At 38.9% G+C, this 15,154-nt stretch overlaps 1 protein-coding gene across 1 annotated transcript in view; it reads left to right on the top strand.

Moving 5' to 3' along the window:
• Nucleotides 1-15,154, top strand: part of TUBGCP6 (tubulin gamma complex associated protein 6) — a 43,474-nt gene that overhangs the window by 9,939 nt on the left and 18,381 nt on the right. Inside the window, 11 exon segments of the mRNA XM_032687819.1 lie at nt 796-863; nt 1,341-1,611; nt 2,250-2,340; nt 3,879-3,964; nt 4,809-4,862; nt 5,483-5,567; nt 6,015-6,200; nt 7,983-8,146; nt 10,717-11,524; nt 12,985-13,148; nt 14,519-14,729. Of these exon segments, the coding sequence (XP_032543710.1) occupies nt 796-863; nt 1,341-1,611; nt 2,250-2,340; nt 3,879-3,964; nt 4,809-4,862; nt 5,483-5,567; nt 6,015-6,200; nt 7,983-8,146; nt 10,717-11,524; nt 12,985-13,148; nt 14,519-14,729 (2,188 nt within the window).

Raw genomic sequence — 15,154 nt, 5'->3', positions numbered from 1 at the left:
ACTCAGATCAGCCAGGGAGGCAGTGCAGATACACATGGGCTGTGGGCTGAGTAGTGTTCGGTAAACTCACAGAGCAAAGCTGGTTTTTTTGCTCTCAGCACATCCCATAGCCCCTGTGTGTCCTCTGTTTCTTCTCCAGCAACTGTGGTATCTCAGGTTGCTATCATCGTAGGTAATAAAGAGTTGGTTACATATCTATCCAGTATATCAGTCCAGCTCCTGAATACCTTAAAAATAATCTCTAAGTACACAGAATTTCTTCTGGATTTAACGAGTGGAATTATGTATGATAGCTAATGTAATAGGACCATTTGACCATAGTGCTGCAAATACCAGTGGTAATAAAAAGAAGATTTCAGCACAAAGAATAGCAGGGAATGTGATTTACTTGGTTTCTGAATAGATTGTCTCACATTTGAGTGAATCTAATTAAATCTTTACATTTTGTAGATAAAATCTCTGGCAGGCATGGGCAGACAGGAGAACTCAGACAGGTGTGCTGGGTTGGGATTTCACCCAACCCAGCAGCAGGGTTGGGATTTCACTCATTGTATGTAAATGTGCGTACATGCTGCATGTGTTCTTCTCTTTTCTTTTTTGACTCTTAAATCTAATCTTTCCAAGCTGTCTGCCCACTGATTTTCATTCTCTTTATTTTTCTGTTCTGCATTCTTGGAAGAGACCAGAGCTTGTTCATTTTCAGTTGGATATTTTGGTTTTGTTTTTTTGTTGAGGTAAGTTACGTTTCCTCTGTTTTCATTATTCCTGATTCTGTTAATCTGGTTTCTTTTGTAGTGCTGTTGAATCTATTCAGAATGTGAGAGCAGCACATAAGCCCTACTGGAAATGGTTGACGTATGAAGGTAATTTCTCTTTCCTCAAGCAAATGTGATTGATAAATGGATTCATACATTCAGAAATTCAAAATTATTAAAATTAATACCAGTGGATTAAAATAATTGAACAAGCAGTTATTCATCAAGTGACTGACAAAGCAGTGTGAGGCTTCATTCAGGGCCAGTCTTCAGCTGGTCTGAAGAGAACTTCTGAAGCCAGCAGACATCATGTCAGAAACTACCTCTTTGTTTGAGGATGCCGTTTCATGTGTCAAAAATATGGACATAGGATTATTATTATTTATCACCTTTCACTATATTAAAACAAATGTAGTAGCACTGAAATAATAACATCTGTGGCAGGAAACATTGTAGCTAGTGCATGGAAGTAAATATGCATACTATGAATGCAAATGTAGTCTATTTTATATACAAGCATATACAAAATTACCACATTGCTTAGGAATTAATACCTGTGAAACCTCTCTATTTCTTTTTCTCTAGACACCTCATTTTTACAAAATTTGAGCACCAAATCGCATCTACTAAAGAAGGCTAATTCAAATCCCTCCACAGAACATGACTCTAAGATAACTAACAGCAATGAAACTGTCAAAGTAGAAAGGTTTTTAGAATTGCACATGAAAAATATTCTATTTCCAGTGCCTCCCATCAAAACAGCAACAACTGATTCTACAGGTTTAGCACATTTTCTTCCTGTAGCTGTTCACTTGGTGAAGGAAATGGACAAAACTGAAATAAAAACTCTTGTCAGGTTGGTCCTATTTATGTAATTTTCAATATAATTAAGATGTTGAGAGGTGTCTGTACAGAGTGTCATCTAGCTCTGTGTCTGACATGGTCATCTTTTTGGCCTTAGTCTCCTCAATTATGGCCAGAAATTCTTCCTTTGAAAAATTAAGGCATTTGTGTTGTTTGTCACTCATAGCCTTGAAATCCTTGGACTAATCAGAATACTTTTCTCTAAAACTCGAAATTTCAAGAGAGATAGGACAGCTAATGCAAATGTATTCATTTAGAAAGAGAGATTTTGCTAGGAAGGTGCCTTAAAGCTCTGTATTCACTTTTATCTGGAAAAAAAATCAAACCGCTCTGTTTTGAGAAACTCAACTTTTTGTCTTGTCTTAGAGAAAACAGAGTTCTATCAAAATTAGACTATCTTCAGACATTTTTGTTTTCTTTCCAGTGCAGAATGGAGACAGGTTTAGAGAGCTCAAGACTGTCAGGCCAACTGTGTTGTCATTTTCCTGCTAGAGCTAGGTTTCTGAGAACCAATGTGCAGCACCTATACAAAATGTATGACATTAATACTAACGGCAAAGTACTTTATCAGTGTCCTCTTTGAAGACATTGCCTCTAATCTAGTTTTTCTCCATATAATTTATTTTACAGTGGCTTTTATGCAGACCTTGTGAAAGATGACCAAACTTTGCTCTCTCTTGGCAGTATGTTGGCCATCCTAGATAAAATACTTAAGAAGGAGGTAATAATTCCTTGCCTTGATCTTGGGGTTAGGGGTGGAGTTGGATTCCTCTGATTTTTGCTCCTACTATATTGTTGTCCAGATATTGGTTGCTGTGTATCTCACAAGTCCACTAATCTCAGCTGGAATGTGCTTAACTATGAGAGTGATCGTGCAAGATGAGAAAACAAATATTTAGAGATAGTTGTTAATCACAATACATCTTTCTAATGATCTTTGGACAAGTCATTGTCCAGACTTTTTGCAGGTAGTCACAGCACATGAGTCACTAAGAACCTTCTCATTGCTCTCAGACCTACGGGTTAGCCAGGCATTTACTCTTCCAGTTGAGGGGAGCAGAAGTTGGTGTATCAAGCACCAGTAAGCAGCAACAAGAAATCGGAAGAAATGTCAAAACTCTTCCTGTCTCAGCATGCAGAGTTTTGCCTTCTATCTTTAGGACAGAGTTTACTTCAGTGTTACCTTTCCTTACAAGATGCCATGCTATGTGCAGCATTGCACAACAGTTTACACACAGTAAATCTTGATTTACATGTGTGCACACCCCCCCACACCATTTAGTGGTGGTTTCAACAGTTCTACTGTATGCTTTGATTCTGAACAGAGTAATTCCAGTTCAGCATTTTGCTTCTTGCAAGGTCAGGAATGAAGAGAAGGCATGCTTAGAGGGTGCATATTTGTATTCATGTATAAAAACTTGGAGAAGCAAAAAAGAAAAACTGCAAACAAGTTAAAAATATTACATCATAATAAAACACTTTCTCCCTTTGAAAAGCTTTCTTTAAAGTACTAGGCCTGCAAGGAAGAGTAACTGCCAGAATGGCTTCTTTCTTCTGAGCCATCTTCTTGCTGTTGGAAGTCACATATGTAGATCTGTAATGTCAAATTTCTGGCATTACAGACCGCACATAGCTCCAGGAGAGCCTATAAATAGATTTTTGAAAATGGTAACTGGCAGAAAGAATAGAACTTTAATGAGTTGCAGCTGGAAGTTCAACTTTTTGTGCTGACAAATACAAAGAGGAGGAATGAGGAAGGGAAACATGTTTTTTTTTGCTTAGCTTTCATGTAGAGTTCAAAGCACTACACAACACAAATGAACACTGGAGGGTTGACTGAGTAATTCTGCAATTATGTTTTCCAGAGAGGAATAGCTTGCTCAGGTTAAAGAAAGAGTCAGAATTAGAATTCAGGGACAACCTCCTTTTCATAGGGTGTATTTTTCCACTGTAGTTTGCCGACAGGCACACTGAGTGTATCCAATCTGCAGACTATCTAAAGAGCCAGTAAAGATGGCCTTCCTCTGCAAAAGCTATTTTTACAGTTCCCTTTCATCATAGCACCATACTTTTGTTGCATAATAATCAACTATGGCCTTTCTCTAGAAAATGAATTAATAGCATTTCCTTAACCCTTCTATGATAGGTCATTAACATCCCTTGATACATTAAACAAGTAAAAAACCAGCTGTTACACTTAAAAAATGACATGTTCTTGTGCAACATTAACTGCTTCTGAATGAAAAATGTGTTTTGGAGGTACGTAATGGAATTGCAGCGTCACCCACTCCTGCTGTTTCTGCTGCTGTTGCACTAAGACATTCTGTTCGTTTTGGATTTCAAAGGTGAATTTGTATCTTTGTGTTTGCAGCCCTTTGACAAAATGTTAAAATATGATACCAAGTATGTGAAATATGGCAAAATGCCTGCAAAACCTTGATTTAAAAACAAATAGCATGTCCATTAGCATTGCATTTTCAAGGTGTAATCCAGATAATACCGCATATGCCAGCAAAAGCCTTTTGCCTCCCTTCCCCCCTCCCCCATCCCTGCCTCCCTCCTTCTCTACTCCCTCTCCTGTCCCTCCCTCCTTCTCTGCCCCCTCCCTTCCTCTTCCCATCCCTCCTTCCTCCCTCCCTCCCTGATTCCCTCCTCTCTCCCTTAATCCCACCTTCCCTCCCTCCCTCCCTTAATCTCACCTTCCCTCCCTCCCTCCCTTAATCCTACCTTCCCTCCTGCTCTCCCTCCCCTTCCCTCTTCCCTTCCTTTCACCCACCTTCCCTCCCTCTTTTAATCCCTTAATCCTACCCTTCCTCCCCTCTCCTCTCCTGCCTCTCCCTCCCTCTCTCCCTTAATCCCACACTCCCTCCATCCCTCCCTCCCTTCCTCACCATTCTCCCTTCCTCCCTCCCTTAATCCCACACCCTCTCTCCCTCTCCTTCTTTGTCAGATTTCAGTTGGTTTGGGCCTGAGGATGTTTTCTTGGTTGTGTCTTTCCAAGGGAGAAATGGGGTTCCCTTGAACTGTCCTAAATGTGTTTTCTCCATACTTTTAGTGGACCAAATTCAGAAACAATATACATTCTTTTTTATGCATCAATACATACATGCAAACTCTTTATAAAAATTGCACTAATGGAAAAAAAATTACTTGAAAATGTAAATGTATGTTTATTCTCGTATTCTACAGAGTGCTTTATATATTTGTTGGAGACATGCAGATCATACCGAACACAGAAGATGGGTGAGGTTGCTCTTAACTTCAGGCAGTCAGATCCCAAAGGCCTTATGAATGTTCAGAAGTGTCTGTATGTGTGATGAATTCTGCAATAAGGAATCAGTCATGACTTGATATTCATTAAGTTTAGCTTGAGGCAAAATAAAGAACTTCCCCAAATACATCTCCAAAGACAAACTGCTATTTCTAAATGTCATTTTATGTTTTTAGTGGTAGGTTTAAATTATAATCCTATATTAAATGAAATTTAAATTGTTATTGAAAATAATACAAAGTAAAAAAGAAGGCAATTATTAATTATATAGGGTGTATCCCCCCTTATAACTGAAGGAGGCATATACTGCTGATGCAGAGTTCCTTGTTGAAAGTCATCTTTTCTTATATATAATTTTTTCCACTTCCCCTTTTTCTTAAAAGTGATTTGCCCATACTCTTTAATCCTCTTTTTAAAAATACCATAAAAAGGATTTCAGTTTTAATTGTTGCTTATATTTTGGCATGCAGTAATGAAAATAGTTGTTCCCTCCTGTGTTATGAATTAGTATTTAAAGAATGATGAAAGAAAATATATTTTTACCGCATTGGGAGATGTTGGTTAAATACTGAGGTGTGGTTTTTATTTACAGAAAAGTGCTTATCATACATATCTGTGAGAAAGAACAGTCTGGAAAGACCAGTTCCAAACACTATATTTCTCTAAACTGGAAAGAGGTAAGATTCACTTTCTGGAAACAACATTTCCAGAAGAAAAACTTTTTAGACAGAAATAATAGATTATATTTACAAATTCATAAAATGACACTGAGAATTACACCCCTCACTCCAGATCGGACCATTGAAAATTTTTCCTTTTCTTGCCCTTGCCAGGGTACTGCTCCCTCACCGAGCTTTAGAGAACATTAGAATCCGTAGGTTTGAGGAAACCTTCCATAGTTACTGCAGTTCATCTTCAGCAAGGCAGAGTTACAGTGTGAAGGCACTAAGGAAAAAATGAATAATCTGCATGCTTAATATAAAAACTGCTGGAAAAAGCAGATCAGTATCCTGTTTCCTAGGTCAATCAAAAGCTTTCTGAGGTTCACCTTTTTGTTTTGTTTTATATCTGAGAATTTGAGGCTTTACATTTGTGCTAAACAGTTTCTTGTTTTTGTGTTAAAGGGTGCTGAAGGAAATGACTTCTTTTCTGCAGCACTTGGATTCATTCTTCCTGTAGCATATAGCTATCAACCAAACTTAACAGTAATAGCTGTTGGACCAAACAGGAACCTTGAAATAAGTGGGATTTCTCTGCTTTTTGCTTTACTACAAGGATTAGCTGAGTCTAGAATTTTTGCTGTGATCAAGGTAAGAAGTGGTGCTGAGCTGTAGTACTTCAAAGTGTCTGGCACTGAACTCAAATCTAGCAGCAACATGCCTGGTGTGAACTGCTTCAAGCTGCCCAGGAGAAAATACTGGCTGTGTGTATCCTGTCTCTGGTACCCCAGAGTTCAGAGTGCAAATTGCCCCAAGTCCTGAGAGCAAGGCAAGACACAGATGCATACTGAGCTTTAGGCAGCCTGCATGATGGAGAGGCTGGGGCATGAATGCAAGCCCATGGTTCTGTCTGTAGACCATAGATGTTCTGACAATTTGCCACAACTTCCATCCATCTGGGATTCCCAGCTCAGAGTTGTCTCCTGAAAAGAGGCACTTACTGTCTGTTAAATCATCTGGCCTCTTTTCATCAAATGTGATTGAAAGCAGCCCATTGTCCTGTTCTTCATGGACTGCTACATTTCCTGTCCTCTCCCCCATGCTGTATTTTGTCACAAACAACTTCCGGCGTGCAGAAGATAAATCAGAATGGCACATATCCTTCAAGTGAACTTAATTGTCATAATACAGAATTGAGGGCCACTCTACCACAGCTTTGTTTCTGGTAGAGAACGTGGGAAAGAAAGAACATATGGATCTTTCCCTAGTCTGTTTTTTTCAATATGCTACCCATTACAAATATCTAAATTTAGGAAGATGGAGGCTTTATCCAGACCAGTGATCAGTGCCAATGAGAGCATCTTCCATGAATTTGTCTAATCTCTTAGAGAACTCAGTTTATACTCTTGGCCTCTCCAGCATCCTGTGGTTCTGAGTAGCACTGTTTCTCCATGTGATCTGTGGAAAAGTAACTTTTGACTGCTTTTATGCCTTCTAGTTCTTCTTTAATGAGGAACAGCAAACAATTGTTCACATATGCTTATTCTCATCTGTTCCTCGGCAAGTATCCAATTAAAGCCATGCAATTAACTAAGCTGCCAGTTAAGTGGATTTTGACATAACATTTGAGAAGACTACAGAATAAATTATTTGTTTTAATTTACAATGCTGATACATAAATTATCTAAGCTAAAATAATTCGTATGTTGATAAGTATACATAAATAGTGTATTTACACATTACTAATTAGGAGTATGAAATGAGAGAATTATTGATATTTTGAAGTGTAAACTCAGACATTAAAAGGAAGCTAGGTATACGTATTGAAAAAAAAATTTGCTGCTTTTGTTATTCTGCAGGTAGCTCCATAACAGGATTATGTAATGTGTGGGGATTTTGTAATGCATATGCTTGGCTTTTTAGAATAACTGAAAAAATATTCTGTCTCTTAAAAATAAAAATAAAATAGGGTTAAAGTCTTCCAAATATCTTCATTTACTACCAACATTTGAAAATACAATTTCTGCAAGCAAACTATATTGATTTAGACTGTGAGAAGTCCAAAACAGTCACTTCTTGATGAAGCAAAATATATCACTATTTTCCACTTATAGAAAGTAAATGATTCATAAAGTAAACAAGCTCCATGCTCCCCTCCCCTCATAACATTTTCTGTCCCTAACCTAGCATTATTTCTTTTCAATCATAAAAGGAAAACTGCGATTCTTTCTCTATTTGAAAGAAACAAGTTTTACCTTTTTCAGAAAAAACTCCATTTTGACACACTTTTATTTGAAAATGGAAAGTTGCTCATTCTTGCTACTAATACTAGCAGTTTAATTATAAATAATTAAATTGTTTTAAAATATTTCATGTATCACTGAAAAAAAGAGAGCTTGGTTCACAGGAGTGATTTTTTTTCTTCTTAATTAGGACACAGAGATAAACTTAATGCAGAGTGTAGCCAAAGCATTAGTGGGTGCTTCTCTACCTCACTTTGGAGTTTATGTACCTCCTACCCAAGAAAAAGTAAATAAAATAAAAACATTAAGAGACCAGTTTCAGCAGGAATGGAAAATGCTTCAGTGTTCAGGTAAGTTGTCTGGTTTTATCTTTAATTCTTATTAATATATGCAGGTTTCTGAAAATTTTATGAAATACAGCTGGGTCATGTAAGTCAGTGGGATATTAAAGTCAGTGGGACCAGACTGATCTAATGTGAAAATGTTGAAAGTCTGAATGCTTCTAATTCTGCCACTTGAGCCAGAAAGCACCGAATTTCATAGCAGAACAACAGTATGATTCAGACTTTCAATACTGTTCCTCCAGAATTTTGGAATGAAAGTACTAAAATATTATGTGCTTAAAGAATGGATAACTGACTCTGCACTGGATCTGATTGCTAATGTGTTCTCTGAATATAGTGCCAAATCAGGTGATATTTTTATACATTTAACTTGTCCACAAATAACTTCACATAACTCAATAGAGATCAGTCGTGCTGCAAGTGCAGTCACAAAGAGCTGAGGATCAGGAATTGCATTTGTACAGGAATCAGGCTAAGCAGGGATGTGTGTTTTCAAGCATACTTGTCTAGTACTGTTTCTCTGCTGAAAAACTTCTATTTTTCAACAGGAAAAGCAATTATAAAGATGGTCATATCTCTCTAAAAGAAAATGCCCTTCTGTCTTTCAGAAGTGGCCAAGAGGAAGGGTCTGGTTCCAATAAAAATGTTCTTATGGTGTCAGGAATTGCAGTATGAGTTTGATTAATAACTGGTTTTCTTACTGCTGTTCTTTTCAGTGAAGGATGAGATTTCAAGAAATTGACTTCAGAATCATTTTACAAAGCAGAAGAAGAGGAAAATACGAGGACTTCACTCTGCCCTCCTTTCAAAAGTAAATTGTATACATAAGTAAAAAGCCCAAGTCCCTAGAGATTTGGTAGTGGCCTAAGGGTACATCATGTAAATTCTCAAAATTAAACAAACATCCCAAGGCAATAGCCATAGTATGTCTTGTTTTGTAGCATTCCAGATATGACTTAGGGATCATTTCCAAGAGCACTTTTCTGTGATTGTGACCTTTTGATTTCAAACACTTCAAATTATGTTTATACTGGTACTGCTACTGGGCTCAACTTTATATAATTCAAATAACTAAATCTGGTTTTGCAGTTCTCTTTTTTTAATTGTTCCCAGTGCTTCCCTTATCATTTTTTCTGGTTTTCAGATATTGCTGGATGGGAAATGATACCCATCCTTGAACATTTTGAAATTAAAATCTTTTTCAAAAGAAAAGCCATGTGAAACATTTTCACAAATGAGAGCTGAAGGACATGAAATGTTCTGTTTCAGTTCAGAATTTCTTTAAACTTTGAACTCCAAAAAAGTATTTACTTTTAAGCTGGAAATTGGGCAAAGGCCAAACTTCACCTTCAAAACTTTTCCTTACAGGAAATTTGTTGGTTCATTCTTCTCTCTCTTACTCTCTCCCCTGAATGCCTGCCTTTTTTTCCCCCAAGGAAAACGCACTTTCTGAGAAGTTTCTTAAAAATCTCCTTTCCCTGACTTTGTTCAATTGAATTTCTAGTGTTTGAATGATATGCTGTATTTTGATATGTATTTTTCTAAGACCTTTAATAAACGCGAATTAAGAGGGAAGAAAAAGCGTACTCGTGCTAGAGTTTGTTGGCAAATACCGCCAGAAAGCTGCAGTTACCTTCTGACGCTCGGGACAGGCGCCGTTCGTTGCTTTCTGGCACCAGTTTGCTGATTTTTTTTATTTTTTTTTTTTTTGGTCAGCTGACCACGTTGTGAGTATCGCAGGAACGGTTTAAAAGTCGTGACCTGCTCATTCGGCGATTTCAGTTTCGGCGCTGACGCCGCTCTGCGGTGGCGAGGCCCGCAGGGGCGGCGCCGGTCCCTCTCCCAGCACTGGGGGCTCGGCCCCGGCCCTTCCCGCCGGGCGCGGGGCGGCTCCGTCGCGCTCGGGTGACGTAGCGGCTCCGTCGCGGGGGAAGGAGGCGGTGTCACCATCCCGCTCCCGCCGCTGCCCCGGGAGCGCCGCAGGTACTGCACGGGCGGGGAGCACCGGGGCGGGAAGGGTTGGGCTGGGCTGGGCTGGGGGGACAGCCCCGCGGGCGGTGCTGATGGCGGGCGGCGAGGAGGGGCTGTCGCGCCGTGCTCAGGCCCAGCGGGATGCTCAGGATGAGCCCCGGCCACCGGCAGCTCCTCCGGGACATCGCCGCATCTCCTCGGTGGGTGCTCCGGATGCCCCAGGGATGGCGAGTGCCCTCCGACCGGCCCCGCGCTGCCCCGCACCGTCAGCGCCCGCCCTGCGCGGCTCCGCGGCTGCCGCTGAGGCCGCTGCCGGGGGGGATGTCTCCTGGGAAAAGGGAGAGGTGTTCCCACAGGAATCCTGTATTACATCAGGACAACCTTCTCTCTTCTATTTCAGTCCACCCAGCAAAATCAGGCATTTGGAATTAAGCTTCCTCCACCATCGCTTCACTTGTGGATCAAAATTACAATGTGGTTTTTGTAGCTCGTGTCCTAAGTATCTGCTGGATCAGTTCACTCCTTTTGGCCTGTTCAGTTTAAGTTAAAGCATATTCATCAATTTCTCATACACGTTATGACTTTCTTCCTTTTCCTGATATTTTTCAGATCTTCGCATGAAATCGGAGACCCTGACTGTAACTGCTGAAACCTGACAATTTGATTTGAAATGGCGAGCATTACACAGTTGTTCAATGATTTGTGTGAAGCACACTTGACAGGTTTGCCATGGAAGGTTCACTTGGGCAGGCAGAAGATCAGCAAAAGAAGGGCTAAGCAAAATCTGAAAAGGGTTGCTTATAATGCCCTGTTCATAAACCTTTTTCAAGATGAGGCTCGTAAGCTGCAATCAAACACTTCCAGACTTCCAGTGAAAAACAAAATTTTGATGCTGTCTTTCGACTTGAGAGTTGGTGGCCTAGGTGCTCAAGCAGATAGACTGGAGAATCTTGTGGACGAACTGGAAACAGCTGAATGCTTACCATTTGCTGAAGTGAATTCTGTCTTGGATCTCTTAGTACAGCTTGCTGGAACAGGCCCTCCCCAGCTTGTACCACAAAAAAAGGACTATTTTATGAACAACAAATATGTTGGGAGAAATGTCAAATACCAGGGTTATGACTATTATGATGTGAGTGTGTTTGAAGCTGACATACAGTCTCTGATAACAAATGAAGAATGTCAGTTCAATGACACAATTCAAAAGACACTTCAGATAATGGAGTCGGCCCCTGGCACTGGACTCCCTGCCATAGGGCTGTTCTCACAGAGCTGCCCTGCTGGGGACAGGTTTGAGAAAGAGACGCGAGTCTCACTGTTCGGTGCCCTTGTCCACAGCCATACGTATGATATGGACATCAAGTTGGATTTGCCACCAGTGCCTGACAATGCAGATTTGTCTGGACTTGCAATTAAAGTACAGTAATTTGTTTTGGACTTATGAGTGTATGCATGCTTTCATTGTGCCACTTTGAAACTATGTGTTAAAATGTAGGTAGTGGTTTAATTTGTGATAGAAGCATACAACACTGGAATTTAAGATGGAGCAGGGATTCTTTCTTTTGCAGAGAAGCAGATAAGCTTGTTGGATACAGAGATGTATGATAACAAAAACCTTGATCTTGTCCTGTAGCTGCGTCAAAACCCATCATGTGACCACAGGCTTTACTAATTTAAGCCATCAGCTGTATCTGTGCCTTCCCCACCCTAGCAATCTTTTGCTTGCATTTTTGCCTGCTTTGTCTGTTGAACTCCTCTGCAGTGTTACTTACTTGTTAGTGCTCAGACTGATTGCATCAGCGTTCCTGTCTGAATATATGTGCTTTGCTGTTCAGCTTACATTACCTAACTTGCTGTATTTTTATCTTGGCTTGTTTTACCTTAAAAGATTTTTTTTCTGTTTTTTTTTCATTGAATGTCCTAGTTCCTATTGTCCTTTCGCCTTTTCAGTGTGTACAGTTTCTACTGTATCTTTTTTCCCCCTTTTGCTGTCCATTCTAAATATTTTTACTGTTTTATTTTCATAGAAGTACTGGATAAAGTTTCAGGTTTTCCTTCCTTCCATTTTTACTGTGTGTAGGTAGGCTTTTCTATAGCCTACCTTTTGATCCTAATCTTATTCCCTCTACCTAGCATGTGGATAGATCTAGCAATTCCCTTAATTCAGGGTCTTAACTGAAACTTGAAGACAGACATGTTGAACAGAAAGCTCCTGTTTCGTTCAGTGTGCACATATGGAGGCAAATTGTAACCTGGGGGAGGCAGAACATTTTTGAGTTAGTGCTGTACTCTTTCCATCAGATGGGAAAATTTGCAATTTCTTGAGGAACATGATGCTTTTTATGTGGGTGTGATTGTCTTTTACTAAAATTGAGGACAATTCTGTACATACGACTCCTGTTGTATGTACACTGTTTGGACACCTATAGATGTTCTGCATATGAATAAGGGAAGAAACTATGTTAGTCAAAGTTAACAAAATGTTTGCAAATTGGAAGAGTTAGAGTCTGGGTCATTTGCCTCAAACAAAAGGCAGAGCACTATGATTTTATTAATGTTACATATTGTTGAATATCCATACCTTAGATTCTCATTTTGTAGAACTGTATGATTACTGAAGGAGGAAGTTTCAAGTTTAACACTAACAAGCACAGTATATTATTTTGATGGTGATTGCCATTTTATGTGTAGGGATTAATACCTGTAGAGACTCACCAAATAAAAAGAGTGCTTACAGTGAAAACTTAATATAAAGGGAGGGTAGGTAAGACACGTTGGGTCACATAGAGTCACTCAGTCATGTATGATAGCAGAACATCTTTTTTATTAGCTTCAGTAAAGTATTTTCATGTCTAACATTTGAACTCTCTCTGACAGGTTCCCCAAAGTATAGATCAGTCAGAAGATGAGGGATTTCAGTCAGCATCCAATCTGACTCCTGATTCTCAGTCAGAGCCGAGCATGACTCCAGACATAGACTTGTGGGATGCAGTGCTTACATATGGACCCAGCAAACGAAGATGTTGGGAAAGAATTGGATAGTATGTGTCTGATCTGACTGGCAAACTTACTATGCATTCTATGCAAATTCGTGAAAGTGTATGACATCTTAGTTCAAAATGACCTCAGTATAAATAGAGAAATATGTATTTAATTTGCAAAATTCAATATACTGCATTAATAGGGATAAAGGAGTAAAGGTGGTGCAGTTTCAACAAAATAATTCTTAGAGTGCAGCAGTTTTATAGGAAGAGAAAATCAACTTTGTCAAAAAAATGAAGGGATTATGAAAACATTTACTGTTTATGTGAAATGCAGCATTTTTCTAACTATTCTAATTTCTTATGTGCTATGCAATTTGTCTCAGTCTAAAATGATTCCACATTTTCAGTTTAAAAAGAGAAAGTGGTAATTGTAGAGCAGCAGAAAAATTAAACCCATATCTTCCAGTATTGTACAGTATTGTATTCCTTTTCCCTGCCTGTAACCAAAACAAATTATTGCAACAGATTTCTCGAAGGTCTAGGTAGACTTGTAGTTCTTTTGGCTGCTGAGTAGAAGATGCATCTCCTGAGGGAAGGCTCTATGCAGTCCTGTTAAGTCTTCCTGGCTTCCCTAAAATGGAAGGGGAAAAAAAAAGACATATATGGCAGGTATCCTCCTTACATTCCTGATGGACAGTGGCTTACCTGATTCTTGGAGAAACTTTATGTTTTCTGTAATTTTAAGTAGTTATCCGGTGATGTGCAGTTGCAGTTTTATACAGTCTGAGCCTGACAAGCTCAGAAACTAAGTGCCCTGATCTGATTTTTCAAAGCCCACTTTAGCTTTGTTCCTAATACAAGACAGTTTTTCTTGCTACCATTTAGACTATAAGGGTCTTAAATTCAAATATAGACCATATGCCTGACAGCTTTTGTGTAATACCTGCTACCAGAATTCAGAATTTTTGGAAGAATTGGAAAGAGAAATTGTTTTGGAGGGGAGAGTAATCTTTGCTAGGAAGAACTAAAATGTAGTAATAAAAGTTCATTCTAGCATTTTGAGCATATTTCTCTTTAATTTATTTGAATATTAGTATTAAATGAACTATGGAAATCTGGTATATATTGACCTCATTTTCCTAATGTGAAAACTGCATCAGGGAAGGCCACGAAAGCAGCTGGTAGTTCTCTGTCAAGGATTCTGTCTCTGAACTGATGTTCAGATTATCTACCTATTTCTTCAGTATACTGAGTTTGAGCTACGGTTTCATGGACTGAATGTATGTTCCCTTAAAAATATACTATATTACAAGTAAGTTTTGTGTGAGGAATTCTGTGTAAAATTCTGAAATGCTTTATTTTTCTGTATGAGATATGTTTCTTTCTTTTCATGTGATTACCTTGTAATGTTGTTTACTCTGACACAGCCCACCTGGTAAAAAAGAGGAACCGTATCTTACTGAAGCAGGGAGAGAAGCTTTTGACAAATTTTACAAACTTCGAGAAGGGGAATTACAACTGTTCAGTAATACTGTACTTCAGCTTCCTCAGCTTGTGCTGATGAAAGAACCTGAACTCGTTAAGGATGTCTTGAATGTCCTCATTGGTGTGGTATCCACTACATTTTCACTCAATCAGGTATGGATGATTTTATCTGTGCTTCTTAGTTGAATCTGCTTGGTTTTTTCTTCGTAGAAGTTTCCTCTTCAGTACATGTACTTCTGTTGAGATCTTGCAGTTGTGGATAGTGCTAAAAGGTTGAATGTTGCCTAATGGCAATAAAGCAGTATTTATATATTGCAGTAATTTTGTTATTGAAGTGGGCTAAGAGTATTTGTAGTCCTGTAAGTGAAAATAGGTTTATGAATACTTGAAAATAGTTTAACATGTGTGTGTAAATAGTTTTGTAAATTGGATTTTCTTTAAGGAATTAGATAATGAGTCATATTCTGTATATTTGAAGATACCATTCATACTCGTGAAATTTTGCTACAGTTTAATGTTTATCTCACTGTCCTAGCTATATAGTCTCAGTCACCACATTGTCTAAACTGAAAATTTGT

Source organism: Chiroxiphia lanceolata, chromosome 5 (assembly GCF_009829145.1).
Source record: "Chiroxiphia lanceolata isolate bChiLan1 chromosome 5, bChiLan1.pri, whole genome shotgun sequence".
Lineage (NCBI taxonomy): Eukaryota > Metazoa > Chordata > Aves > Passeriformes > Pipridae > Chiroxiphia > Chiroxiphia lanceolata.
This window is presented reverse-complemented; position numbering and strand designations above follow the sequence as displayed.